Genomic DNA, 25,867 nt, shown 5'->3' with positions numbered 1-25,867 from the left:
ACCCCTCATTTCCCCCCAAACTCATGGCTTCTTTTCCCATTAATTGTGTTACACACATAGACCCACACACACATCTACATACTTAACACCCAAGTACAGCTTGATCAGTCTGTGTAATGTCACTAGTGTGTGTCTGTTTCAGAGCTGACCATTTGCTATTTGTGGTGGTCTGAATGAAATGGCCCCCACAGAATCACAGGGAGTGGCATTATTGGAGGTGTGGCCTTGTTGGAGGGAGTGTGTCTCTGGGGGTGGGCTTTGAGGTTTTACACTCTCAAGCCCGGCCCATGGTCACTCTCTCTTCCTGCCCACTGAAGGATCCAGATGCAGAACTCTCAGCTCCTCACTAGCATGGCGTCTGCTAGCATGCCGCCATGTTTTCCTCCATGATGACAATGGACTAAACCTCTGCCCTGGAAGCCGGCACCAATTCAGCATTTTCTTTATAAGAGTTGCCATGGTCACGGTGTCTCTTCCCTAACTGAGACAGCATTGGATGACCAACTCACGTGCTCTCCCCTGGGGAGGGTATTTCTCCCATCCTCAGCACCCCTCGGGTGTCTTACAGGCTGTTCCTAGCTGCCTGACATGGTGTTGGGAACAGAACTCCAGTCCTCTGGAAGGGCAGCAAATGTTCTTAGCTGCTGAGCCGTCTCTCCAACCACAAACATTCTAAGTTAGGTAATTCATAACAATTATCTATTTTTTTGTCTCAAATATTCTTGGAATTTTGCATTGTATTTCCTTTAAAAAACCCTCTCTGTATTATTTCTATATGTAGGTATTTGGGGGTGTGTTCTTGTGTATGAGCCCATGTCTAGATGACCCATGAACGTCTGGAGATTCTCCCATCTCCACGCCCCTTCTCACCTTACAGCACTAGAATTACAGATGCCACCACTACAGCATGCTTTAGAGGGGTCCTGGGGATCAAGCACCGGTCCGTACCCAAATGCACCAAGCGTTTAACCACCGAGCCATCTTCTTAGCTCTACACAGCTTCTTACCTCAAAATAGTCACCCGTTCAATAATTGTCTACTGATAGCTTCCCTATAAAATTGTCAGAGAAACAGCGTGGGCCTCAGGCAGAAACTCAGGCGCAGAGACGCGGTCACTTCTGAAGCGTTTTAATTGTTCACATTTACCCTAGTTGAGGTTCATACTACTTCATTTGACAATTTAAAAATCATTCTGTAAACAAGGTAAAAAAAATTACAGCTGCAACAGCTAAATGAAGGACGCGTGTATAATAAAAGAAGGGAGTGTGTGGGAAAGTATGTCAGAACAAGCAAAGGAACCGTGAGCGTGAGGCCAGAGTAAGGGGGCGTTCCCCGGCCTCTGAGACGAACAAAGGCATGACGGTAGGAAACGATCATGAATTCAAAGTGCAGGTGTGCCAGCGTTGATTTCCACATCCCTTCAGCAGATACAGCATTCTATTCTGTTCTAGAAAGTGGCAGGGTCTGTTTTAAACATCTAGTTACGTTGTCTTGCAGAATCCCTTCACTGCATACATAACGTCTACACCGACTTATGGAAAGTTGGTCATACGTGATACATGATATAGTTTCTTGACTCTACAGAAAGTATGGGAATGGCGAAGGGCATTGTTTTGTTTTTTGTTACTTTTTTTTTTTTTGCTGTATTTTCAACGAGTAACAAGAATCTAAAGACCCAGATGAGAAGCGTCAAGACTTCTAGTCCTCCAAAGACAAAAATTGAGACAAAAAGCTGATCCTGTTGCTTTCACGTTCGGATTCTCAGATGATCCTGTTGCTTTCTGGCCCAGCTGACAGAAATAACCAGAGCAAGTTGTCAATATCCACACAGATCAAACCTGTCATTCCAGCCTCGTGTAAACATTGCTTCCATTTTCATAACTGCTTGGAACCCAAATGTGTTCTCCTTGAAGGGGGAACCAGTGTAGAATATGATTTTTGGATAGAGGATTTATTATGAAATATATTTCAAATCTTAAAAAATATTTTTAAGACTTACTAAAGTAGTTCAAGATTTACCCAGTCAACAATGCCCTTTCCTTCTGAAAACAGCCTCATGTTTGCAATGCTCCATTTCCTCCCAGACCTAACTTTATTTCGGAGCCCGAACGCACAGAGCACGCCTGTCTGTTAGCATCAGACAGCACTGGTTTTACACCACGGATACAGCTGAACAGCAAGAGTACTAAGTTATAATACACATATCACTGACAGTTTGGCTTATTAGGGGGGATTCACTGAATAAACTAGATTCTGGTCACCATACCCCACAGGCAGAATGCTAGTGCCTTACTTTGGGGGTGTTTATCTATTTCTCACCAGTTTCAATTGTATTACATTATGAAAACACTAGGCTTCAAGCCAGGTACTAATAAATAATTTAAAAGAAAAGACCCCCTCCCCCCCAACGCAGACGAACATAAAAACTCCTTTGTATGTCTTCCCGTATCAGCCAGACAGGGCAGAGATTTCATAGTCACTGGCAGAGGTGAGGGGTTTGCCCATCATACGAATGTTCTTTGCACTGGTGACCCTGGCCATCATGCACACTGGCTTGTCAAAGTACCTCACCAGAGCAGGCTCGGTCAAGAGTGAGGCCAGAAACTGCTCAAAGGTGATGGCCCAGTCCCGGTCTAGGCTGCTGCTCTCAGGCAGAGCGGCTGTACCCTGGCCGCTACGCACCAGGACTGTGTCCTCCCCAATGTCCTCACAGTGCAATTTGTCCTCCTCGTGGGAGCCGGCACTCAGCACCGAGTAGGACGACATGGAGCTGTCGTCCTTGGTGTCATCATCAGAGATGAGCATGGAGGAGCAGGCTCCATTGTCCCTGGGCGAGGAATCTTCCAGTTTAATATCCTCCATCTGCCCTCCCAGGGAGTGTTCCTCACTGTCAGCTGCTAGGCTGGCTGGGAGTGGTTCTGCCGATTCCACCGTGTAGGGCTGGCTGGGCCCCTTCTTGGGGAAGAGCATGCCCGGGAGGGCCTGGCTGGAGGGTGGTCCGGTGACGCCTTCCTCTTTGGCAGGCTGGGTAATGAAGAACTTGCCCACTTCTCCGATTTCCAGCAGGAGGCTGGTCACTGCAGCTGTGGCGTGGTACAGCTCCTGCTCGTTGGGATCTTCGCTGAACATGTTGTACATGGTCTTACAGAGCTCGATGAACTGGCCCTGGAGGAGTGGGGGAGGGGAGGAGTTAAGAGCAAGGACTAAGCAAGTATTAAACCATGACTCTTTTTTTTTTAAATTTATTTATTATGTACACAGTACACAGTATACTATCTGCATGTGTACTTGCAACCCAGAAGAGGGCACCAGACCTCATTACAGATGGTTGTGAGCCATCGTGAGGTTGCTGGGAATTGAACTCAAGACCTCTGGAAGAAGAGTCAGCGCTCTTAACCGTTGAGCCATCTCTCCAGCCCCTAAACTACGACTCTTAAAGATCCCAGGAAAATGCTCTTCGGAGAAGGGATGGACCTAGTGTTATGGTCTCTTTATTAGTCTATTTTTTTTTTAACTAAAAAAAAATCTGAAATAACCACGAAACTAGAAAGATGAAATGGTAAAGGCCTTCATAGACTCATCACCCAGACTCTGACTACAGCAGAGGCTGGGGAGATGGCTCAGTCTCCCAAGCACCCACATTTTAAAGGGTGGGGAGGTGTGGTGGCATGTGCTTGCTATCCCAGAACAGGGGGAGACAGAAATCGGTGAGCCCTTGCGGCTCACTGGTAAGCTACAGGCCAGTAAGACTGTCTCAGACATACGGTGGCTTTGCTCCTGAGGGGTGGTGGCTGAGGCTATCCTCCGGCCTCCGTTTGTGTGTGCACACAAAAGCACACCCGTCACACACAATAACTAAACTACATTTTGCTAAATTTTTTTCTTCTTTTGCTGCTGCCCCCTCCATTTTGGTTGTTTTGAGACAGTTTCACTATATAACCCAGGCTGGTTTTAAATTCATTATCCTGTTTTCTCTGCCTCCTCAGTGCAGTGACAACTGGCATGGACCACCATGTCTGCCTCCTTAGAACCGGGACGACGGCATGGACCACTATGCTAGGCATTACACCCTGTTTACTTTTCTTTATTTTCTTTTTCTCCTTGCTGAAGAATCTTAAGGAGGCAGCGGACTCATCTCGTCATCCATCTCTGAAGTTATGAAGGTTTCCCCAAGGTTTAGCTATCATAGCCTTGACCGGGACAGAGCTCCTCACTTCCCTGTAATGAAGCAATGCCTTCACTCTAACCTGGTGCCCTGTCTGTTCTTGAGCTGGACACCCACCATTTCACGATTTTAACTGTTATATCCCTCCTCTAATAGGAAGATGTGTTAGACATTTCTACTGCTGAACACAGTGAAGCAGAAACAGCCTGAACTTGAGCATCCAAAGGGAATTCTACTGGTAGGAGTGGATGGATGGACTCCCAAAACTGAGTACTTCGTTGTTGAAAGTTTCTTTTAGGAGAATGTTTTCTCGAGGCTGAGCACAATTTTGACGGAAAAAAAATAAATGCAGACAGGACCGGAGATGAAGCTCAACTGCTGAGTGTTTGCCTGGCAGGCTTGAGGCCCTGGCTTCCGGGCTCGGTCCTGCACAAACTGGGTGTGGTGGGCACAGGCCTGTAACCTTAGTGCTTGGGAAGTGGAGGCTGGAGGTCAGAAATTCAGGCCATCCTCAGCTACACGGTGAGTTGGAGGTCAGCCTGGACCACACGACATCCTGTCTTATAACAACAAAAACAACAACCAAAAAACCCCAATACCCCAAACCCAAGGAGATAAGAGTTAAGGACCCCAAGCTCTCACTGTTTTGGGGAATATTTATTTTATTATACAGACTCTTACCTGATTCAACTTGGGCAAATCCTTTGCATTTTTTGACTTAGACTTATTTTCTGCAGCCCAGAGTTTCAGATAATTACGGTTTTCTTGAGAATTCGCCCTCTTCCCTTCAAAGCAAATGCCGAGAGGTGAGTGTTTGTAGGCCAGGAAACAGGAACTCAGGTGGCAATCAGGTAACTAGAGAGGAAGACAGCCGTACCTTTGTCCTGCTTCAGACTCACTGTGACGAAGCCGTCTTCCGTGCTCTGTTTGCTCCTGCTGTCCAACCCAACAACTACCAGACATATTCAGAAGAAAGAAGGGTATTATAGAGTAAGAAACAGGCTTATCAGGAGAACACGAACATCCTACAGGCACACTGGCATGTTTCAGCAAACAGAAATTTAAATACTGGCTGGGGAGACAGTTCAGCTGTTTGAGTTATGATGCTCTTGCAGGATCCAGAGTTTGAGTCTCAACATCCACATCAGGTGGCTTAAAACTGCCTGTTACTCCACACTCATCACACACACACACACACACACACACACACACACACACACACACTTTATGAATCTTTAAGCCGGGGTGGTGGTGGTGCACGCCTTTAATCCCAGTATTTGAGAGGTAGAGGCAGGCTGATCTCTGTAAGTTTGAGGCCAGCCTGGTCTACAGAATGAGTTCCAGGACAGCCTCCAAAGCTGCACAGAGAAACCCTGTCTAGAAAAATCAAAAAATAAAAATAAAATCTTTAAAACATAAATACAAACATAAAATACCAGTATCCCATGTCAGATCACTTGTTTATCAAAGTGTATTTCTGGTATCACATGACGTATACTTATACTAAACAATTATTTTTTAGAAATTTGAATTTGACTGGATGACTCATAGTTTATCTGACAACCCTACCCCTGGATGAAAGATGGCCCCAGATTTAGTTCTCACAGCTGGGGTTTATTGTACAATGAAAAATTAAAACCCCATCCTGCTTGCGATCTTCTCACTTCTCAAGTGTGCGCAGTGACTTGAAACAGAATCAAGGAACGGACTCTCCCAGGGACACGGGATGCTAGTGGGAGGCAGGGGAAGACATGTTCTCCCTCGTAATTTGGCTTCTCTAAAATACAGTGTTTTAAGAGCCCAGCTACAACTTCGTTTTCTTCATAAAATTGGACATTGCAGGAGCCAGCCATGAGAAACAGACCACCGAAAGGAAGTTCTTCCAACCATTATCACCTGCCAGAGTAGGACTCAGCCATGATAACCCTAATGGAGTCTCAGCAGTTTACTCTGAAGCAATACCTGGTTGCAGGAAGGACCATAAACTAAGATTATCTGAGCACCACCCAAGAACAGACCATCTAAAGGAAACGCCTAAGGTTCCAACCGTTGTAGATAGGACCACCTGCCAGCACACTCACCAGGACACCCCTAGACAAATGTCAGCCAATTAGGGGTCCTGAACCTCAGAAACCCCTCACCCCCACCTTTATTACTATAAAAACCCAACTCTAACTGAGCTCGGGGCTCTCCGTTTATTCCAATACATTAGACATGTGGAGAGACCGAGTTTGCTAACTTGTATAAAATAAAGGCTCTTTGCTTTTACATATGGGACTTGGTCTCCTTGTTGGTTTTTGGGGGACTTGACGATCTGTGCAAAACAGACATTACAGGACACACACACCTGGAAGCCAAGAAGTACAACACCCTCAATTCTGGTGGAGCTGACTGGCTTCAAGAGTATGTCCTATATTTCCTCAGCTACCCCAAAGGGGGCTGGTTTTTCAAGTTGCCTCAACATGTGACTGAGGAACTCTAACCTGATTCATGAAAAATCTTCAGGAGACAAATAGACACTCGTGATATTTAATCCATGATGAACCCGAGCTGTGGTTATTATGCAAACGTCTGAAAACCATGCTTAGAAAGTTATGAGGTTTTTTTTTTTTCTCCCAGAAGGGGTGTGAGTTTTATTACTGAGCACAATTTGATGGATATAGGATTCAGCACAGTGGAAGCACTTAGGAGTGCAGGGCCTGCTCTTGTCCAGGGGGCCACAACTGGTGATAAATTTGACCCCATAGCTATCAGGAATGGACCAGCTCTCAGCTACCACATCTTCAAATTCATCTGCATTAAGTTTGGTGAACCCATGCTCTTCAGGGATGTGGCTCTTCTGGTGGCCAGGGTACTTGAGCCTGGATCTATGGTGGCTTTCCCCTTATTCTGCAGTTTGGTGCAGATGGACATGGTGACTGTAATGATCTGTCTGAGTCCTCCCTTTTCTGTCTCTTTCCCAGAGAGATAGCTGCTACTGTGACTTCCCCTCTTCCCCCACTCTATTTCTCTCTCTCTGTTCTTCTCCCTTTCTCCCCTTTCCCCTCTATAACCCACTAAATAAATATCCAACCTCACTCTGCATGGTGTGCCTATCTGTCTGTCTCTCACCTGCCACATGGATCTCTGCCCAGGACCAGCTGTCTTCGGAGACCTGCGGTGTGGTCTCATGGCATGCCTATCTATCTGACTCTCATCGTGGGACTGGCTGCCCAGTGGAGGTCTCTCACCCACCACGTGGCTCCCTGCCTGGGACTAGCTATCCCTCATGGCCCACTGCAGCCACTTGGGGAACTGTGCCGTCCCTGCCTCAGACTGGCTGCTCTCGACCCACAGCCCACCGCCACTTCGGGAGACTTGCAGCGTGGTCTCAGGACCCACTGCCCGCTGCAGCCCCCTGGGACCTACAGCATTTTACTTTTACCATAACAGTGACCTCTGTGAACTCTGGCCACGGTGCCATGGAGCTTCTCAGTGGCACTCTGCCTGCTGTCTGGAGCCCTGTCAACCACAGCACAGGAAATCTCCTTGGTGCCTATGACTGGAAAGGGTGGAGCCTCACTTGAATATGAAAGCCATCTTTGTCACAGCTCTTTATTAATATTTGTTGGGACAGACACAGGTGGCCTCCAGGGCCTCGGGCAGAGTTGGTCATCTTTACCTGACACTGTGTGGTCACAGAGTGGGACTCCATCAACTTTTGCCTTCTTCAATCCCAAGGCAAAGATCCAGATTTTGGCATCAGAGATACTTTGGAAGAGGAAGACTTTGGGTATGGTTTATTCTCATAACACTGTAACACAGTGTGTGTGGCGGTGGGGGTGGTGACCCATTGGGACAAGACGATTTTTGGTGGGCATCAGAGGAAAGGAAGACTGTTTTTAGAAAAATTCTAATGACATCAACATTCTCACTCAACTTTACAGAAAATATAATTAACCAAGCACACACATAAACACAAAAAGTTTCAGAGACAGACTGCCTTTAAAAAAAAAAACAATAAAAATGGGGGTCGGCAAGTTGAGCTCAGCAGGGAACACATCTGCTCCCAAGCCTACTGGCCTGACCTCAATCCCTGGGACCCACACAGGGAGAGAACTGATGCTGGCAGGTTGTCATCCACACATGATTTGTGGTGCGCACGCGCATACACACACACACACACACACACACACTCACACACAATTTTTTGCTTGTTTGTTTCTCTGTTTCTTGTTTGTTTCACTGTCTTAGAACTCGCTCTGTAGACCAGGCTGGCCTTGAACTCACAAAGATCCACTTGTGTTTGCCTCCCAAGTATAGGCATTAAAGGTGTGCACCACCACCTCCCAGCCTATCTTTTGTGTGTGTGTGTGTGTGTATGTATATATATGTAAGTATTTCAAAACATCCAACATGAAGCAGCAGCACTTCTGGAGTTAGAAAAACACTCTGAGAAGCATTGTTTAAGGACATTCCACAGTGCAGCATGTGACCATCTCAGAAGCTTTTACATAAGAGGAGGATCCTCTCTGAAATGGACATCCCTAACAAGGATGTTAGGGATGCAAATACACAGCTGGCCACGTGAAGAACAGTGGGTGTGCTCAGGACTGCATGAGAGACTGTAACTACAGACTGTATGATCTCATTAGGTCTCCAGCACCCCGATCTGGCAACTATCATCTCTACTATCCACAAAGGAACTGGGGCTCTGAGGCAGGATTCTGCCTGTAGTCGCCAAGGTAACGATATGCAGAGTTAGCCCCCTGTCGATACTCGCTCCTCAACAGTGCTGTGGACCCCAAGACAGCAGAGTCTGCCTCCCTTTCCTCCAGTAACCCTGGGCACCCACCCGAGGGTTTGAACCAGGACTACACTGCACTTGTTCAGATACAGCAAGAATTAAGAAGCCAAAACAAATAACCAAGCCCAGAGGCAGCAGTGTGGAGTACTGGACCCCAAGGCAGAAGCCACAGGAGTAACACATGCCTTTGGAGAGAGGTGCAGTGAGCCACAGTGCATATTTAGGCCAAACTGCATCCTCACAGACCAAACAATCACACGGATGAGGGGTTGGCAAACTCCTGAAATGGGCCAGATGGAACTCCGTGGAGGATTGGTTCCAGGACCATCTTGTGGACAGCAGAATCCACAGGCACTCAGATCTGCTGTGCACTTGTGTGCAATCTATACACACCCTCCTACGGATCTTAAACTGTCTCTGGATTGCAACTAATGAGATGTAAATGCTGTGTAAACAGTTGGAACACCCCAGTGTTTAGGAAATAAAAACAAGGAAAGAACGGGGCTGCACATGTTCAATCTAGAAGCGCTGTTTCTGACTGAATATTCTTCAGTAAACAATTGGCTGAAATCTGTGCCATCCTCAGAGCTGAGGTTCCAAATGTATGCTATGCACACCTCGTTTGTTTTAAAATGTGAGTTTGGGGATTGAACTGCAGTCCCTGAGGGAGAAACGTCACCTACCGTGTGTGCACTCTGGGGTGATGTCTTCAAAGAAGTATTGAGTGGCTTCAAAGGCAGAGTCGGGCTCGTCTTGATCGGAGGATGGCTCTGTGGAGAGTGGTGGGCCGTGACTCAACACTAAGTTTCCTCACTCAGCAAATGATGGGGGGGGGGGGTAGGACCAAAAATGAAGTTATCCAAGTGGGATGGAGGACAGAAGCACCTCAGAGGCCTCTGTGGGCGTCATTTTGTCTTTAACTCCATTTAAATCCCACACCAGCATCCCTCTGCGTTTTCCTCTCTGTCAGGGAGATTTCCCAAAGACTTTGAAATAATACTTTCTGGGTCAATTGTAGGATACTGTTTGCTACACACACCCACATTTACTCCCATCTGGGATGTGAATGCATCTGCCTTCACTTTTATTGTCTTTAGTATTTGATAGACTGGTTTAGAACTGAGCCCCAGGCCTCAGCAGCAGGCCCTTTTGGTCCCAGCAATGTTAAAACTGCTCCCCAAGGCCGGGCAGTGGTGGCGCACGCCTTTAATCCCAGCACTTGGGAGGCAGAGGCAGGCGGATCTCTGTGAGTTCGAGGCCAGCCTGGTCTAGAAGAGCTACTTCCAGGACAGTAACCAAAAAACTATGGAGAAACCCTGTCTCGAAAAAAAAAAAAAACAAAAACAAACAAACAACAACAACAACAAAACAGAAGCCTCCAGCATCTCATTTTTTCCCTTGGAATGTTTGTGTCCCACCTGCCACCAAAGCCTCTGCACCCTTTCTCTTGAGGGAGGTGTGATGTCTTCTATGAGCTCGGCTCATTTCTGAGACAGGCAAGTGAGAATCAAATCAAGGATACCCTCCTCCAGGAACGCGTGTGAAAAGTAGCAACTCAGCCTGGCCTTTGCGAAAGGCCAACAGGCAGACAGGTACCAGCAAAGGAAGAGACGGAGAGTCAGGTCCAGGGTGCCAGATGCACGCTGTCCTGTGTGGGCCACTTACCTGGCAAGACGTGCATTTTGTACAGGAGTTTGAGTTTCTCTGTGAGATCCCCATGGCATGCAGCACCTAGGAATCATGGAAGAACCAGTGTGAAATGGGTCCTGTGAGTTCGTGATGTCCCCAGGCTTAGAGAGCTCTTGTAAAAGTCTAGTTTTAATATAGTGAACCAAGGCATTGTGTGACAAGAGTTCTGCCTAGGACCTACTTGGGTTTAAGACTCTCACACCAGGAGGTTTGGTTCCAAATGTTTTGTTCTTACTGTGCACTACAGGAGAGTTGGCCTCTCCTTGTCCTCAGTTTCCCCTTCGTGACACTAGACAACAACAGAAAAGTCTACCAATGACCCTGACACTGGGATCCCAGGACAATGAAACTATATATATTAATACACACAATGATTTTAAATGTATCAGCTAGATTAATAGTTTTGTGTAGGCTGGGCAGTGGTGGCGCACGCCTTTAATCCCAACACTCAGGAGTTTTATGTATTCTAAGTGAATTATTAATGGAAAAGAAGAAAAAAACTGGGCCTTAATATCCTAAACAACTATGAATTCAGTAATAAAAGAAGACCATATTTAAGATTAACTCTAAATTACTCAATGCTTTTTTTTAGTTTCCTGAAATGTTTTAATTTTGCTCTAACCTGCATTTTAATTTATTCTGACTTTATAAGGTTCAATAAAAAAAATCCTGCTACTTTCCTCTGAGTTACTCCTGAAATCAGAAAATCTTTTGGAAATATATATTTAAGTCCCTGAGGACGAGACAGTTCAGAAGAGGGAGTGAGGACTCGGCATCCAAGTGGGAAGGGACGTTACAGTTATGCAGTCTCTGCAAGTCATCTGATTTCACTTAGCTTTTGTTTCTTCCACGGTCAACAGCAACGTTAACAGTAGGCAGGTAGACCCAAAAGGTTGGTGTCCTATGTTGAACCTTGACCTCCAGTGTGATGGAGCCATTGGTTTCGAGGGGTGAGTAGGTCAGGAAGGTGTTGATAATGTGATTGGTGTCCTTACCAAAGGGACTCCAGGGGGGATGCTTGCGTTTGCATAACGATCAACACAGAGAAGGAACTGTCTACCATAAAAACTGACTTGTGATCCATTGTACATACTGAATGTGATCCACTGTATAAACTGAATGGGATCCACTGTATAAACTGAATGGGATCCACCATATAAATCGAATGGGATCCATTATATAAACGGGAACGGGATCTATTGTATGAACTGAATGGGATCCACCGTATACACTGAATGGGATCCACCATATACACTGAATGGGATCCACCGTATAAACTGAATGGGATGTTCCCTTGATCTTGCAGTTCTCACCCTCTAGGACTGTGAGCCATTCATTTCTCTTGTGTAAAAATTACCCAGCCTTAGAAACACTTTGTTCAAGCAGCCGGAACTGAGTGAGACAGGTGACAGTGACTTTTACTCAGTGTGACAGTAACTGCAAAAGCTGTGTCCACAGGCTGTTGGAATTCTTTGCCTTAGGGCAAAGTAAAAACATACATAGAAAGCACTGGCTCACTGCCTAGCATGACAATACTGCAGGAGTGTTAGCCTTCGTCAGTTCAAAGCAGTTTGCGTTTATATATATATAAACACACACACACACACACACACACACACACACACACACACGCCTGCCCGAAGTGTGTGTACAAGGCTATATCTAATTACAGTGAGGGACTTACTTAACCCAAGAGGACTTTCCCGAGTAATACATTTCCAGCTTCCTCTGGCCATTATTTCTGCAGGGGGTGGGTGTTTCTGGAGGCATCACTGGCTCTATGCTGGTCTTTCCTCTTGGCCCGGATACACCATTTAAAGCATATGGTGCAAGGCACAATTGGTTACTGCTGGCTGTCAGTTTAATAGCACCTACATTCACCTGGGCATCTAAGAGGGCGGTTCTAGATTGAGTTCACTGGTGTTGGAAAACACATCCTAGATATTAGAGTTAACATGACGTGGGGTGTGCGGGCTTCCAGACCAGATGAGGGACAGGGGAGCGAGCATTCATTGCCCATGTCCCGGACATCTCCCAGAGAGCTTCTCTCTGCGCTAATCAGACCTGAACCCACTCAACTCCAAACAGACAAAGGCCATGTCAAGTTAGAATCAATTAAGCTTCTATTTCCCTGCCAGAGAACCGGCTCGTCAGAAATCATGTGGCCAGAAGTCTGCTAACCTAACTGATGTGCTTGGTAAGCCCCCGCCCCCTGCCGCTTCCTCCCTGCACTGCCTCCCACAGGCTTCTCAATGGGGCATTAAAAGCCACATATGCAACTTATGTGATTAATCAGGGATGCAGATGCGAGAATTAGGTGAATTTCCCCCTTGTTTGTCCTCCTTCTCCTTGCTTCGGGAAACAGCTGACCTGTGACATAATCTCCGGGGCTGTACTCAAAGCCCCCCAGCTCCCCTGCATCCTGGCTGATTGGGGTCAGGGGGACCCACAAGGTTGGAGTCCCAGACTGAACAGGAGTGAGACAGCAGCTGAGCTCCTGACTGCAGGCGCAGTGTGACCTGTCGATGCTTCACGCTCCTGCTGCCAATGCTTTCCCCACTGTGATGAGCCCCAAACTGTGGGCCAAAGCAAGCCCGTTAGCCTTAAGTCAGCAGTTAGACATTCTGTCACAGGAGCGAGTAAAGGGACGGACGCAAAGGCACCATACGGGCAGACCTCGAGAGAAATTCTCTAGCAGCCAGACACAAAATACAGCCCAGCCTCACATCAAGTGGGCCAAGGTCTCCTACCATACATTTTCTTCATCCAAGTATAATTGGAGCAAGGGGCCAGCAACAATACAGGGACGTGAGCAAGGTGGATAGGGGGGCAGCCCGTGCCCTGCTTGTCAGGTGGGTAGTGTGTGTGCATGCACTCGCTAATCCTAGCTGTGGGTAGTCCTTTAGCCAGGAAACAGACAGGAAAGACTTCCACTTAGACAGTGAGATACGATAATTTTCCAGTCTTTTGTTAAAATAAATTTAATGTTACTTAGAAAATAGCATAAAATTACATATTAGAAAGGTTTACCTATGGGCAATTATTTTTATATAGGACATATTTTTAATTATTATATTTGTTTTGTGAAACAGAAGCATACAGCCTACCATCTAGATTATTGGTTCTCGACCTTCCTAATGCTGTGACCTTTTTAAATACAGTTCCTCAACAATAAAAATATTTTGCTGCGACTCAGCTGTGACTTTGCTGCCGTTACGGATCACAGTGCAAATATCTATGCTTTCCAGTGCTCTTAGGTGACCCCTGGGAGAGAGCCCTTTGACCTCCAAAGGAGTTGCGACCCACAGGTTGAGAACTACTGACCTAGATACTCCTTTTTCTCTGGGAAACCTATAGTGTTGGACGATTCCATTAGGATTTTACTGCCATATGCATTCTCCATTAATGTATTTTTTTTTTAAAAAAGCCTACATCATGTTAATTACTTATGTCTATGGTTGTGTATGTATGTGTGTGCATGTGCGTATGTGTGTGTGTGCCACAGCTCTTGTATAAAGGTCAGAGGGCACTCTTGGGGGTTGGCCCTTTTCCTCCACTCTGAGGACTCTGGGGATTGAACTCAGATCATCAGGCTTGGCAGCAGGTGCCTTCACCTGCTGGGCCACCTTACAAGCACTCCGATAATATATTTTGAACTCATGCTGATGTCTGTCTCATGTAGAAGGCTATAGATTGTCCATATAATACAGCTGTTAACTCAACACGACCTTACAACCAGCATGCGATCCTTGTCTATGCTCCTCCTTCCTCTAGACCCAGTGTAGGGCCTCCGAGGGAAGCAGAGAGGAACCCCAGGTTACCACCCCATTGACCCCATCCAACTCATGCAAGACTATCTCATCGACTTACTCAGGCCAGAGACGAACTCTCGGAAGTTAATTAAGGAGTCCCCGTTCTCATCTAACAGCTGGAACAAGCGGGAGGCCAGCACATCGGAGTGAGTACCGCACGCCCAGGGAAAGAGAAGCACGAACATGCCCTTGAACTGCTCAAAGTCGATGCGGTACTGCTCCAGGTAAGGCAGGCTGGGGTCGTGCCTGTCCAGGGCATTGCTGCTCCCGCCCCAGTAACAGCTGGTTAGGTGTTCAGCCTAAAAATGACACAGAGCGGTCACTCCCACTCATCGAGCTCCAAATCACATAGTGTTACCCCTGGCACGGCGTTAGGTCTGCAAGCGTGTGCTCTTCCTGTCATACGCAGGTATGCGAACTTGAGAACCCAGATGTCTAAGAGATGTCAGGGAGAGAATGAAGAGCTTGGCCAGTGACAGCTTCCTGATGCTCTGCACAGAAATCAATGCCTCATTCCAAGAATGCAGGACCATACTACACTGATCTATCAAGTCAACACACAAAAAGAGAGAGATCGTGGCGCCCTCTAGTGACTAAGAGATAAGGGAGCACATTTGCGTTATTTTTTTAATTAATTAATTTATTTATTAAAGATTTCTGTCTCTTCCCCTCCACTGCCTCCCATTTCCCTTCCCCTCCCCCAATCAAGTCCCCCTCCCTCGTCAGCCCAAAGAGCAATCAGGGTTCCCTGCCTTGTGGGAAGTCCAAGGACCACCCACCTCCATCCAGGTCTAGTAAGGTGAGCATCCAAACTGCCTCAGAAGCAGGAGAGAGAACGAGCAAGGAACTCAGGACCGCGAGGGGTGCACCCACACACTGAGACAAGGGGGATGTTCTATTGGGAACTCACCAAGGCCACCTGGCCTGGGTCTGAAAAAGCCTGGGATAAAACCGGACTCACTGAACATAGCGGACAATAAGGACTACTGAGAACTCAAGAACATTGGCAATGGGTTTTTGATCCTACTGCACATTTGCCTTATTGAGCCATGATAGAAACTTTCTGGAAGTGGAGGCTGGTTGAAAGAAGTGTGTCAAGTCTTGTCTTGGACCCTCTGTTGGTGTATTTCTGTCTCCTGGCTGCCAAGATGCGGTGACTTCTCTGGTCCAGGCCCCTTTACCACAAAGCTCTGTATCACCACAGCCCAGGACTGAAGAGCAGGCCAACCACAGCCCAGCAGACTTCCGAGGCAATAAATTCAAACTAACCAGACCTCTTAACATAGCAAGCTTCTTCTTCTAGCTACATAGTGTTTTTCTTTAAGGGTGACTTGGGGCTTAGAAGAAGAAATTAAAAGAATTCCAGGTAGAATTTGAACTTGATCATCACTATTCTATAGAGTTTTAGAGACCCAGGTTCTGTGTCTGAGGTCCAAGAGAAAAACCCATCTGGAGAGGAAATGAGCTAAAATGTCAACTTAAATTAGTGCTAGTAATTGATTTGCTTCTCCTATTAAGTACGACAGCTTTGTTCTCCGGGCTCTGCCTTCTTCCATATGCATATTGGGGACCCATGGAACTCCTGGACCACCTAACAGAAAGATTCAGAAGCCCTAGCACAGTCAGAGCAGGTTCTTTCATCTCTTTGCGTGGACTTGAACTTACTTTGAAACTCACCTTGAAAAGAGCGTACAGTTCTTCCAGCTCATCGATGGTAAATGAGGTTTCTGTCACGATGGTCCGTACCTATGAAGCACAAGCACAGTGACCCGCGCACACTCAAACACGCCGTGCCATGCCCAGAGAGCTTCTCAGCTCTTCTTTCAAGTTCTGTGAAGCTGGATCTGAGGAGCCAGCAGGAATGTGCACAAGGAGGGGGAAACTGAGATATCCCCTCACCTCCCACCCTTCAGAGGACTTACCACGTTGCGTTTGGTGGTGTCCTCCAGGGTCTGGATAACTTTCAACCTCTGCTTGAATCTCATCTGTTCAATCAAATCTGCCCGGATTGTTCCGAATTTCTGGAAAGAAGCAATATTGGTGTTTCTGAAAATATGTACTAAGGTACAGACACCTGCAGATTGGCGGAAATGTTCACGACAGGATAAAAGGCTCTCTCCACGACAGTGACCTAGACTAGATTTTACGTGGGAAAGCCACTCCAGAGATTCTCCTCACATATCAGAGGCAGGACTAAATTTCAGTCATGTGTGTTTTCCTTGCATTGACAGCCTGTCCGGAAGGAAGCTCGGATGTGAGGCTGTGTGTGATGGCATGTGTGTCTGATGGGAAAAGGGAGCGCCTGCCCCCAGGCTGAGGGATGTAGAGCCTGGGAGGAGTGCTTGTCGATCTCCATGCTCCTTCAACAGCATCTGCGGGGCCAGAAATCCACAGGGGCATTCGGTGAGCTGGCCGTCTCTTCAATGCTAGCCTGCCTAGCACTGCCTGCATGTCCTTCCGTCTCAGAGAAGAAAGAAAGACGTCACATTTATTTCCACTAAACAGCCCAGTGCAGGGGTTGGTAAGGATTGTCATTAATGATGAAGGGATTCATTTAATGGTGGCTGAGAGAGAGAAGCTCCCAGGGGAGGGAAGTCTTTGGGTCCCAACAGCAGCTCAGTGAGCCTCTATAGTGACTGTGGGGGTGGGTGATGGCTTAGCCAGGCAAGGGCTTGCAGCTCGGGGTTGAGGACCTAAGTCCTAATCCCCAAAAGCCTCACACACACACACACACACACAAAAAAAAAAAAACAAACAAACAAACAAACAAAAAAAAAATAAACCAGTACTTGGAAGACAGAGACAGGAGGATTTGTAGATCCTTCTGGGAAGGTAGACAGACTATGGGGCTCCATGTTTAGCAAGATCTTGTCTCAAAAAAGTAAGGTGGAAAGCAATTGGTGGAAAAAAACTGACATTAACTTCTGGCCACCACATGCACGTACACACACACAAACACACGCACGAGTAACCATCAAAGGCCAAGTTTAGTGGCACAGGCCTTGCTAAGATTTTTCTAGGATTCAGGAGGCTGAGCTAGGAGGATTAAAAACTGGGACAGGGCAAGGTGGTGCAGAGGTTCCTCCATCTTGTATTCTTGTTGAGGCCTATGCAGGATTGACTAGAATTTGGAATCCTTGATGGAGAACCCCATGGAAAATTACCCAGCTCTATTCTAGAAACCCAAAGTCATGATGTCCCAACTAACTTATCTAACTTACTTTAACCTGCCTGTGTGGAACCCCCTACACTAACTAACTATCTCAGTGCCTGTTAAACTGTTTGCTTTTGTGAAACTGCCAACCGAGATACCAGGATGTGGTTTCTGCCTTTGAAAGCCCAGTGACCTGGACAGTCGAGGCCACACCTAGCTCCTTGAATACCTGGGTGTGGTCCTGGCTGACTGGAATCAGGATTTTTCAATTGACTATAAATCGTGACTGAGTGGTCATCTCTAGTGAGATACTGGTAACGATGAAAGGATAGCCCAAGAGACATGACAAGACTTTTTCTCAGGAAAAATAAATTAAAAATACATAAGTAAACAACCGTCGTATCTGGAACTACGTACTTCGTGGGATTTCTAACTAGTGTGGGAATAAGGAATGAGTCATCTATGAAGCTTTCCCATAATGGCTCCTCAGTCCCCTGAGTGTGAATCTGACATGCTTTTAGATCATGTGTCAAAGGGCCAGAGCTTGTCATACCACTTACAACAAGTTAAGGCTCACGAGAAATCCCGGAATCCACTCAGCGTCCATCTCTGAGAGCAAAACTGTTAGCTCATAGGCAGTTGCCCGCCTCCGATAACCAATTCTCACAATGTAAAAGGGGACGGGCTTTCTGTCTGTTCCCAGACTCAAGTCTAAACTTAATCCCCAGTTGCCACAGCACTGATAGGAAGGGTCTTATCTGCAGGCGTTTAGGTTAGAAAGGATGCTTTGGAAAGGGCTTGCAGAAGCAGGTTCTTTCTCCTGAACTTCTGCCCCTTGAGGACATGGTTCCTCCCACCGGCAGGACACGGATGGTGTCCAAGGAAACAGAAAGATGAAGTTGTAAATACATAAGCACCTGACCTTAGGCTTCCAAGGCTCTAGAACCATGAGAAGTCCATCCTCAGTCTTTCTGAAGCAGTTGGACTGCTGTATCTATGGCGACAGCGCAAGCTGAACTGAGACACGGTGGGAGAGGCAGTGTGGGACCCATGCCCAGCTGAGCTGGGTAGAAACACTGGGCACTGTTATCCCGCGGCTGGGAAGCACACCTACCTCGTAGGATGTTCCTATGAGTCTGAAGATGTCCACCGCAGGGTAGGGCCCCACATCATCACTGAGCAGCGAGTGGAGATGAGGGATGGGAGGCAAGGTGCTGTCTTTGTTGGTCACACTGTCTAGGTACCTTGGTTAAGACATGAACCAGCTATCACTGGAAAGGAACTGGAATGCCTCAGTTATAGATCTGAGATTGTACCTATTAAATCAAAAACCTAAGATTTCCTTGTTTCTGTTGTTTTTCTCTTCCTCTTTGAAGTCCTGGGGATTGGATCTAGCGCCTTCTGCATGCTAAGCAACTCTACGTCCCCTTTCTACGTTTTATTTTGAGACTGGTTCTCACTAAGTTGGCAAGGCTGGTTTTGAATATATGATCCCCCTGCCTCAGTCTTCTGAGCAGCTGGATTACACTGAGCCAACACCAGGTCTGACTAAGATTTTCTTAACAGCAGAAACAAACACCCTTTCCCTTTAAAGAAAAAGAATATCAGGCTCGAGAGACGGCTGGGGGCTAAGAGCACTGGCTGTGTGGTCCTGAGGGCTGGAGTTTGGGTCCTGGCACCCCTGTCACAAGCCAGGTGCCCTGCATGCTGCAACTCCAGTTCTAAGGGCAACAAAGACAGAAGCCAGGAGGATTTCTGGGATTCGCTGACTTCCAACCTCGTCAGGGAAACATGAGTTCCAGCTTTAGGGAAGGACCCTGCCTCAAAAGTCTTGGTGGTGAGTGATGGACGAAGAGATGCCCAATGTCCTCTGCATATGCTCACAGGAGCAGCTACCCGCATAGATATTACTTTAAAAATGGAAAAGAATATGTCCTTGGTCACAGAGGATAGTAGGTCTTTTGATCAATTAAGTCAAGCTCATGAGGTGGCCTCAAGGTCAGACATAGCTTACCTTCCCAGAACCGTCATGGCCTCCCCATCGTCCTTGCAGTTGAGAAGCTTGTCCACGTTGGCGTCCAGCACAGCAAGGGCCAGCTGGAATATCACCTTGATTCCTTCATAGAAGAAACAGTCCACGACCACCACTGCACTCTCAAAGGGCATCACGCTGAGAAACAGCGTAAGGAACCATGACAGGGAGATGGTAGAAATCACACCCAGGTCCTGCATACAGTCGTACAGCTGTGGGACATAGTCTCGTGCCAGCTCCTCGAAGACTCCCTGGTCCACCAGGGCCCCTGAGTGGGTGACAGGACAGGATCGGTTAGCCCTGCATCTTCCTGGAGAACCAGATCAAATGGATGGGCTGTGTTCGACTTTTGCTTCTGTTGCTACGATAGAACGTCCTGAGGAAAGCAGCTTAGGGGGAAGGGTTGAATTCAGCCTACAGGTCCAGGATACAGTCTATCACTACAGGGAGCTCAAGGGAACGTGAACCTGCAGCTCTTCACACCCACAGACGAGCTGAGAAAAATGAGAACCTTCATGCTTAGTGCTCAGCTAGCCTTCTCTGTGCCCGCACAGCCCAGGCCCCCAAACAGGGAATGGTGCTGTCCACTCAGGCTGGGGCTTCTTACGTCAATTAAGGCAGTTAGGAAATCCTCCTCAGATATCCCCACAGGCTCACCTGATCTGGACAATGCCTCATTGAGATTCTCTTCCCCTGTGAGTCTGGGTTATGACAAAGTGACAGTAAGAACTGACCATGGCACTGCGAAGCCCTTGTTTATGCAAATATTTTTAGCTGTGGGGTCCCAGGGCATGAATTGCCTTTCAAAACTTTATTTTTTAATAATTATTAATTTATTAAGTATACAGTGTTCTGTCTGAATTTTTGCCTGTAGGCTGGAAGAGGACACCAGAACTCATTATAGAAGGTTGTGAGCCACCATGTGGTTGCTGGAATTGAACTCAGGACCTCTGGAAGAGCAGTCAATGCTCTTAACCTCTGAGCCATCCAGTCCTCAAACCTCTATCTTCTAAAGAAATTCTAGCTGTTCACGTTTACCACTGGCTTGCTGACGCTTTAAGGTGGTGCCACATGGGTCTTTTTCCTGGATTTGGAATCACCTAGGAGACACACCTTTTGGCATTCCCAGGAAGTTGTTACTGGAGAAGTTTAACTAAAATGTGAGGGACCACCCTGAACGTGGGCATCACTGTCCTAAGGGCGTGGTCTTGGACTAAACAAAAAAGGGGACATCAGACTGAGTACCGACATTCATGTCTCTGCTGAGCGGGACCCAATGTGATGGTTGCCTTGTGCTCCCTTTGCTGTGACTTCCCCGAAACTCAGAACCACAACAAACCCTTCCTCCCCTAAGCTGGGTTTTGGCTCCGAGGAGATGAACTAACATGGTGCTACAGTCCTTTTCCCAGTAAGACAGGCTAAGGTGTTTAACCACAGCCACACACACACCTACAACTCTGGTATTGTAGTAGTCGGGAAGCATCCGCTCACACAAGGCCACAAGGAGCCAGAACGCCTCCTCCTCCTTGGCGTAGAGAAGCAGCACTGAGGTGACGATGTTCATGGCCTAAAGGAAGGAGAGAGGAAGCTGTCAGCCACAGTCCGCTTACAGCGGGTGGATTTTCATAGACGCCATCTTGTTGAGGGGCTATGCCCACGCTGAGTTACTCCAACCTGGAAGCCATGCTGTTCGGCAAGCAGCTTCTGACTCTGTTTTGAGAATGCAGGGTGATTGTGCCCCCGCGTGAACCCCCAGACTTGAGGACGCAATGGGAGCAGCTGCCACCCTGTTTTCTGACACCCAGTGAGTATACGCAGGACAAACAGGCAAGAGGGCTCCGGGTCGCCCCAGGGTTATCCCACTGTTGACAAGGCTGACTGGTCTGCTCCTCCACCCACCCACCCACCCAGCTCTGGATTTCTTGCTCCCTCCCATGCAGGCTTGCCTGTTTCCCTCTACAGCTCTGTCAAACCTGTGACCCTCAGCACCTGACACTATGGCAGCAGCATCCTCCTGGCAGCAGAACTGGGTTCCTTATCAACACAGGCTGTTTACATTCATGTCAGTCTGTGACTGAAAACAGAGACTCTTCCACTGCCTCTTTAGCCCTCTGGATCCATTTCACAGCCCAGACAGACTGACAGACTGTATGATGTTTCACATGAGAGTTAACAGTAATCAAGATTGGAATTAAAGCCTTGTATTAAGGGCTGGAGAGATGGCTCAGAGGTTAAGAGTACTGTCTGCTTTTCCAGAGGTTCTGAGTTCAATTCCCAGCAACCACATGGTGGCTCACAACTGTCTATAATGAGGTCTGGTGCCCTCTTCTGGCCTGAAGGGATACATGCAGGAAGAACCCTGTATACATAATAAATAAATGTTTAAAAAACAACAACAACAACAAAACCTTGTAATAAGCTGGGTCAGACTGCCACGGAGGTGGAAGTAGCTGGCAAAGTGCTACCATCAAACCCCCAGCACCTTGTGGATTTATTGTTATTCAGGAAATTCTGGAATTATGGAAAGACACATGTGTGTTTGTCTATGTCTTTGATATAGTTCACTCACAACATTGCCCAGAAAAGAAGGAAGGAAGGAAGGAAGGAAGGAAGGAAGGAAAATTAGTCTTTCTTGCAGGTGCCAATAAACTCCCAAGAAAAGCCAGACAAATAAGCTTAGGATTTCCATGCCACAAAAGCTTGCTGAGTATTCTGCGTTCTGTTTGCTTAGGCCCTTCAGAATGGAAAGTCCTCTCAGCAATTGCCCAGGGTCTTCCCTGGCAGCACAGTTTACCTGAGTCAGGCATGTGCAGGCAAGCCCTGACCCCAGAGCCTCTGCCCCAAGCCTGGTTAACAAAGCTCTCAGTCTGCTAAATCCTTTCAATATTCTTAATCCTTAACTCAGGGGAGGTAAATATTTCCCTCTCACAAACAGTTCCTATAACCAAGTCCACAGGGCTCCAGGCTGTCCGCAGAGAACAAGGCGACCTTTCAGAACTGGAGCCCTCCTCCCTTGCTTCCATCTAGGAAACGATGCTCGGATGAACAAAGGTGATTTAAATTCCAAAGTAACTGGATTTTATTAAAAGATATTATCAGAAAGCCCATAACCACTAAGTGGCTCAACGGTAACCGTCCCTTAATTAAAAAATGAAGATCAAAAGATAAAAATGAATTCTATTTTGTCAGAAGCCAAGTAGCTCCTGGGTTTCCTTTCATCTTCCAGAAACCAATACCCACTCATCAGAGTTGTGCAATATAAATCCCCTAAAAGGTGTTTAACTGAAAAGGTTCTTTCTTGCAAGCCTTGTTGTTCCAAGGGAAGCGGTTATTAAAATTCCACTGGAGAATTAGCCTGTGGGTTCTAGTCCAAGGTCACAACCAAGGTCAGTTCCTCAACCATTCAGGCAAGACAGAGGTCCATGGCTCTAATTTCTCATGGGTTCTGTATGAGACGTGAGAGTCGGGGGAGCAACGAGACAAGCTCACCAGCAGCCTTGAATGCTGCCACCAGAGAGAAAAAACAACACTGTAAAGTTAATGAATGGATTTGAAGATACATTTAAATTAAGTACTATTAAAAAAGATAAATGTAGCATAGGGAAACAGGTGTGTGTGTGTGTGTGTGTGTGTGAGAGAGAGAGAGAGAGAGAGAGAGGGGGGTGGGAGAGGGAGAGAAGAAGAAAAGAAGAAAAAGAAATGTGTGTATACATGTACATGTAGGAGAAAGATGAGTGTGCCTAAGAGTTACGTCTCCTTCAGCTTTTCCATGGACAGTCCAGAAAAATCCACCAATAACGTGGTCTTTGCGTCTGGATCAATTGTCTTGTAGTTTCCCAATGTTCACTCATGCTCGAGGTACCAGTACAAGACATTATTTTAATTTTGTGTGGACAATATTCTTTTCGTTAGACTGCGTTAAAACATTCACTTCAACCTGCTGGAGGCGTGTCCTTTGTGGAAGGTTCTGATGGCTGGACCAGCTCTGGTGAACAGATATTGACGTCATCGTGAATTTTGCTTATCGCTAAAGGTCTGGTTAGCATACTACTTATCTTCGGGGTATTAGGGAACAGCACCCCCTTAGCTAAATTCTACTTTGTGTGGTTGAATGTCTCCTAAGCAGATCATTAACAAAAATCCTTTACAACATCTGTTTGACCACGTTGAGTTTCCCCTACATCTCTCTAATCCACAATGTCCGACGGTGTCAAGGTTGAGGGACCCTGCTGTAGTGACTCTATTAGCACAGAGAGAGCCTTCCTGTCCTTTATCTGCTGGCAAACACAACAAAAGAAATGTTTACTTTGTTAGAATAAATGTTAGGCAGGAGGTTAGCTCCGCAGAGGACTGACCAATGAGGCCCTAAGGACTGACTTGACGAACGGTGGGTGGGTCAGCTCGGAGTCTCCCAGACAGAGGTAAGGACCAACAGCTGATAGCGGAGCAGCCTAGCCAGCTCAGAGGCCTACAGGAGAAGAGGTATAGAGTGCTGTTGCTGTTTCCCCACATAAACTTTTCAGCTTTGGGGTCCTTACCCCCATATGCGTACCCCGGCTTCCCACATGTCTCCTTACAGCAGACTGGAATCTGTGTAGAGCAGTATTTTGAGAAAAAGCAGGCCCTTTTCTAAGAGCGATCACGCTGAGGGAGGAAAGATGGCGGGAGAACCTGGAGAAGCGGATTGCAAGTCCGCTGCCTGCCAGGTTCCGGGCCATTGCTGCAAGGCTGCGCCAGCTCTGGCTTCCTTGCTTACTCTAAACTCCTGGCTAGTTGATCTGGTACATGATCCCATCTGAATGCTCCGCTGTCAGGATCATAGGAACTGAGGTTGGATCAAGATCGGAGGACACTTTGAATCCTCCTCAGACACAAGCTCATGGCAATTACCTGGCAATACCCTATGTTGGGATTGCGGAAAGCATAAGCCGTTAACACTCTCCTCAGCGCGGCGATGCCCATTTCGTTCTGGAAGGCTGGGTGTTCTGGGAGGGAGCGGTGTAAGTCTCTCTCAATCTCCTCGGTGGCGAGATTATATTTTCCCATAGACTTCTCCACTAGGTCCTCATAGTACCCGGGGTGTGTGGCCTTCTCGTTGATGGCCCCTGGGAAGCACACAAACAGGACATCAAAAAAGCTGAAGTCCCGCTCTCCCGCTCCAAATAGCATGGGCTGACTGAAGCTCTCCTTTCCCACTCATCAAAGGAAACCGAAAGAAAGAAAATCACCTTGCAGGGTGTTTTCACTGACGGCTAGATTGGCCGTTTGCCTGTGCCCCCTTCCCTCTCAGTCCCTCAGCAACATGGCTTCTCCACCTTCCCACACGAGCTAGAGGGCCACAAAACTGCGCTCCCAGCTCACACAGAATGCTGAGGGCTGACACGGGGAGTTAGCCAGGCTGAGTTCTCACTCTTAGTTGCCCTCTTTGCTTTTAATTTAAGAGATTTGTTAAAATTTCACTTGGGAAGGAGGAATTCCTCCCAGGAGTGCCTGTCTGGCCTGTTTCTTAAAGATCAGCTGCAAAGCACGCTGCAGTGGTGACAGTCATGTAGAAGGAAGTGGAAGAGGTAAGGGCTTTCTAACGCTGCAGGAGGGGCAAGGCTGAGGGTCCTCCTAGTAACAATGGGTCCCTACTACGGAAGGGGAGCCCTTGGATTATAGGCAGGGGCTGCAGAATGGGGTAAAAGTTGCTGGTTTGAGATATTCATGTTAAGATCCTTGAAGACGGAAAACCCTTCTGGAGTTCAACGTCAGTGTGGATTCACATCACCATAGGGAAAACTGAGCTCCCACACGTAGAAGAATGGACTGCACCCTAGTCTCACACTACGGATCACAAGCCAAAAAGCCACCAGAGGAAGACAGGGAGGACATTTCTTGACAGAGCAGGTTTTGGATATGATATCAACCATATCCACAGGCAGTAAAAGCAGACACAGGTGAGATTGTGTAAGCTCAAAGGCTTGGCTCGTAAAAGAGAGTGCAAAGGAGACAGACAAGACAGAAGAAAACACAAATAAGCCATGTGTCCAGTAAAGAGCAATTTATCCAAAACACAAAATTTTACAAGAAATTTGGGTGTCTCAGTAAGGGTGCTCCTCACGCAAGCCTGGTCCCTGAGTTTGATCTCTGGAAACCAGCGCAGAAAGAGAATCAACGCAAAATACATTGTTCTCTGACCGCCACACGTATGCTGTGGCGCGCGCGCGCGCACACACACACACACACA

General features: G+C 47.2%; 1 protein-coding gene across 1 annotated transcript in view; it reads right to left on the bottom strand.

The window, feature by feature from the left end:
• Positions 1–1,115: 1,115 nt before the first annotated feature.
• The window catches only part of Tbc1d9 (TBC1 domain family member 9), a 111,060-nt gene continuing 86,308 nt past the window's right edge, over positions 1,116–25,867 (bottom strand). The window contains exons 10-21 of the mRNA XM_041663360.1: positions 24,529–24,743; positions 21,088–21,205; positions 19,621–19,906; positions 18,721–18,850; positions 16,375–16,473; positions 16,130–16,198; positions 14,511–14,751; positions 10,617–10,682; positions 9,635–9,721; positions 5,043–5,117; positions 4,847–4,950; positions 1,116–3,165 (exon numbers count right to left, since the gene is read on the bottom strand). Of these exons, the coding sequence (XP_041519294.1) occupies positions 2,449–3,165; positions 4,847–4,950; positions 5,043–5,117; positions 9,635–9,721; positions 10,617–10,682; positions 14,511–14,751; positions 16,130–16,198; positions 16,375–16,473; positions 18,721–18,850; positions 19,621–19,906; positions 21,088–21,205; positions 24,529–24,743 (2,207 nt within the window). The 3' untranslated portion in view covers positions 1,116–2,448. The remainder of the gene's footprint in view (positions 3,166–4,846; positions 4,951–5,042; positions 5,118–9,634; positions 9,722–10,616; positions 10,683–14,510; positions 14,752–16,129; positions 16,199–16,374; positions 16,474–18,720; positions 18,851–19,620; positions 19,907–21,087; positions 21,206–24,528; positions 24,744–25,867) is intronic.

The sequence above is a fragment of the Microtus oregoni genome, unplaced genomic scaffold (assembly GCF_018167655.1).
Source record: "Microtus oregoni isolate MIOR12 unplaced genomic scaffold, Mior012 000014F_ref0000157, whole genome shotgun sequence".
NCBI classification, from domain to species: domain Eukaryota; kingdom Metazoa; phylum Chordata; class Mammalia; order Rodentia; family Cricetidae; genus Microtus; species Microtus oregoni.
The sequence above is the reverse complement of the archived record's forward strand: the minus strand, read 5'-3'. Positions and strand labels throughout refer to the sequence as shown.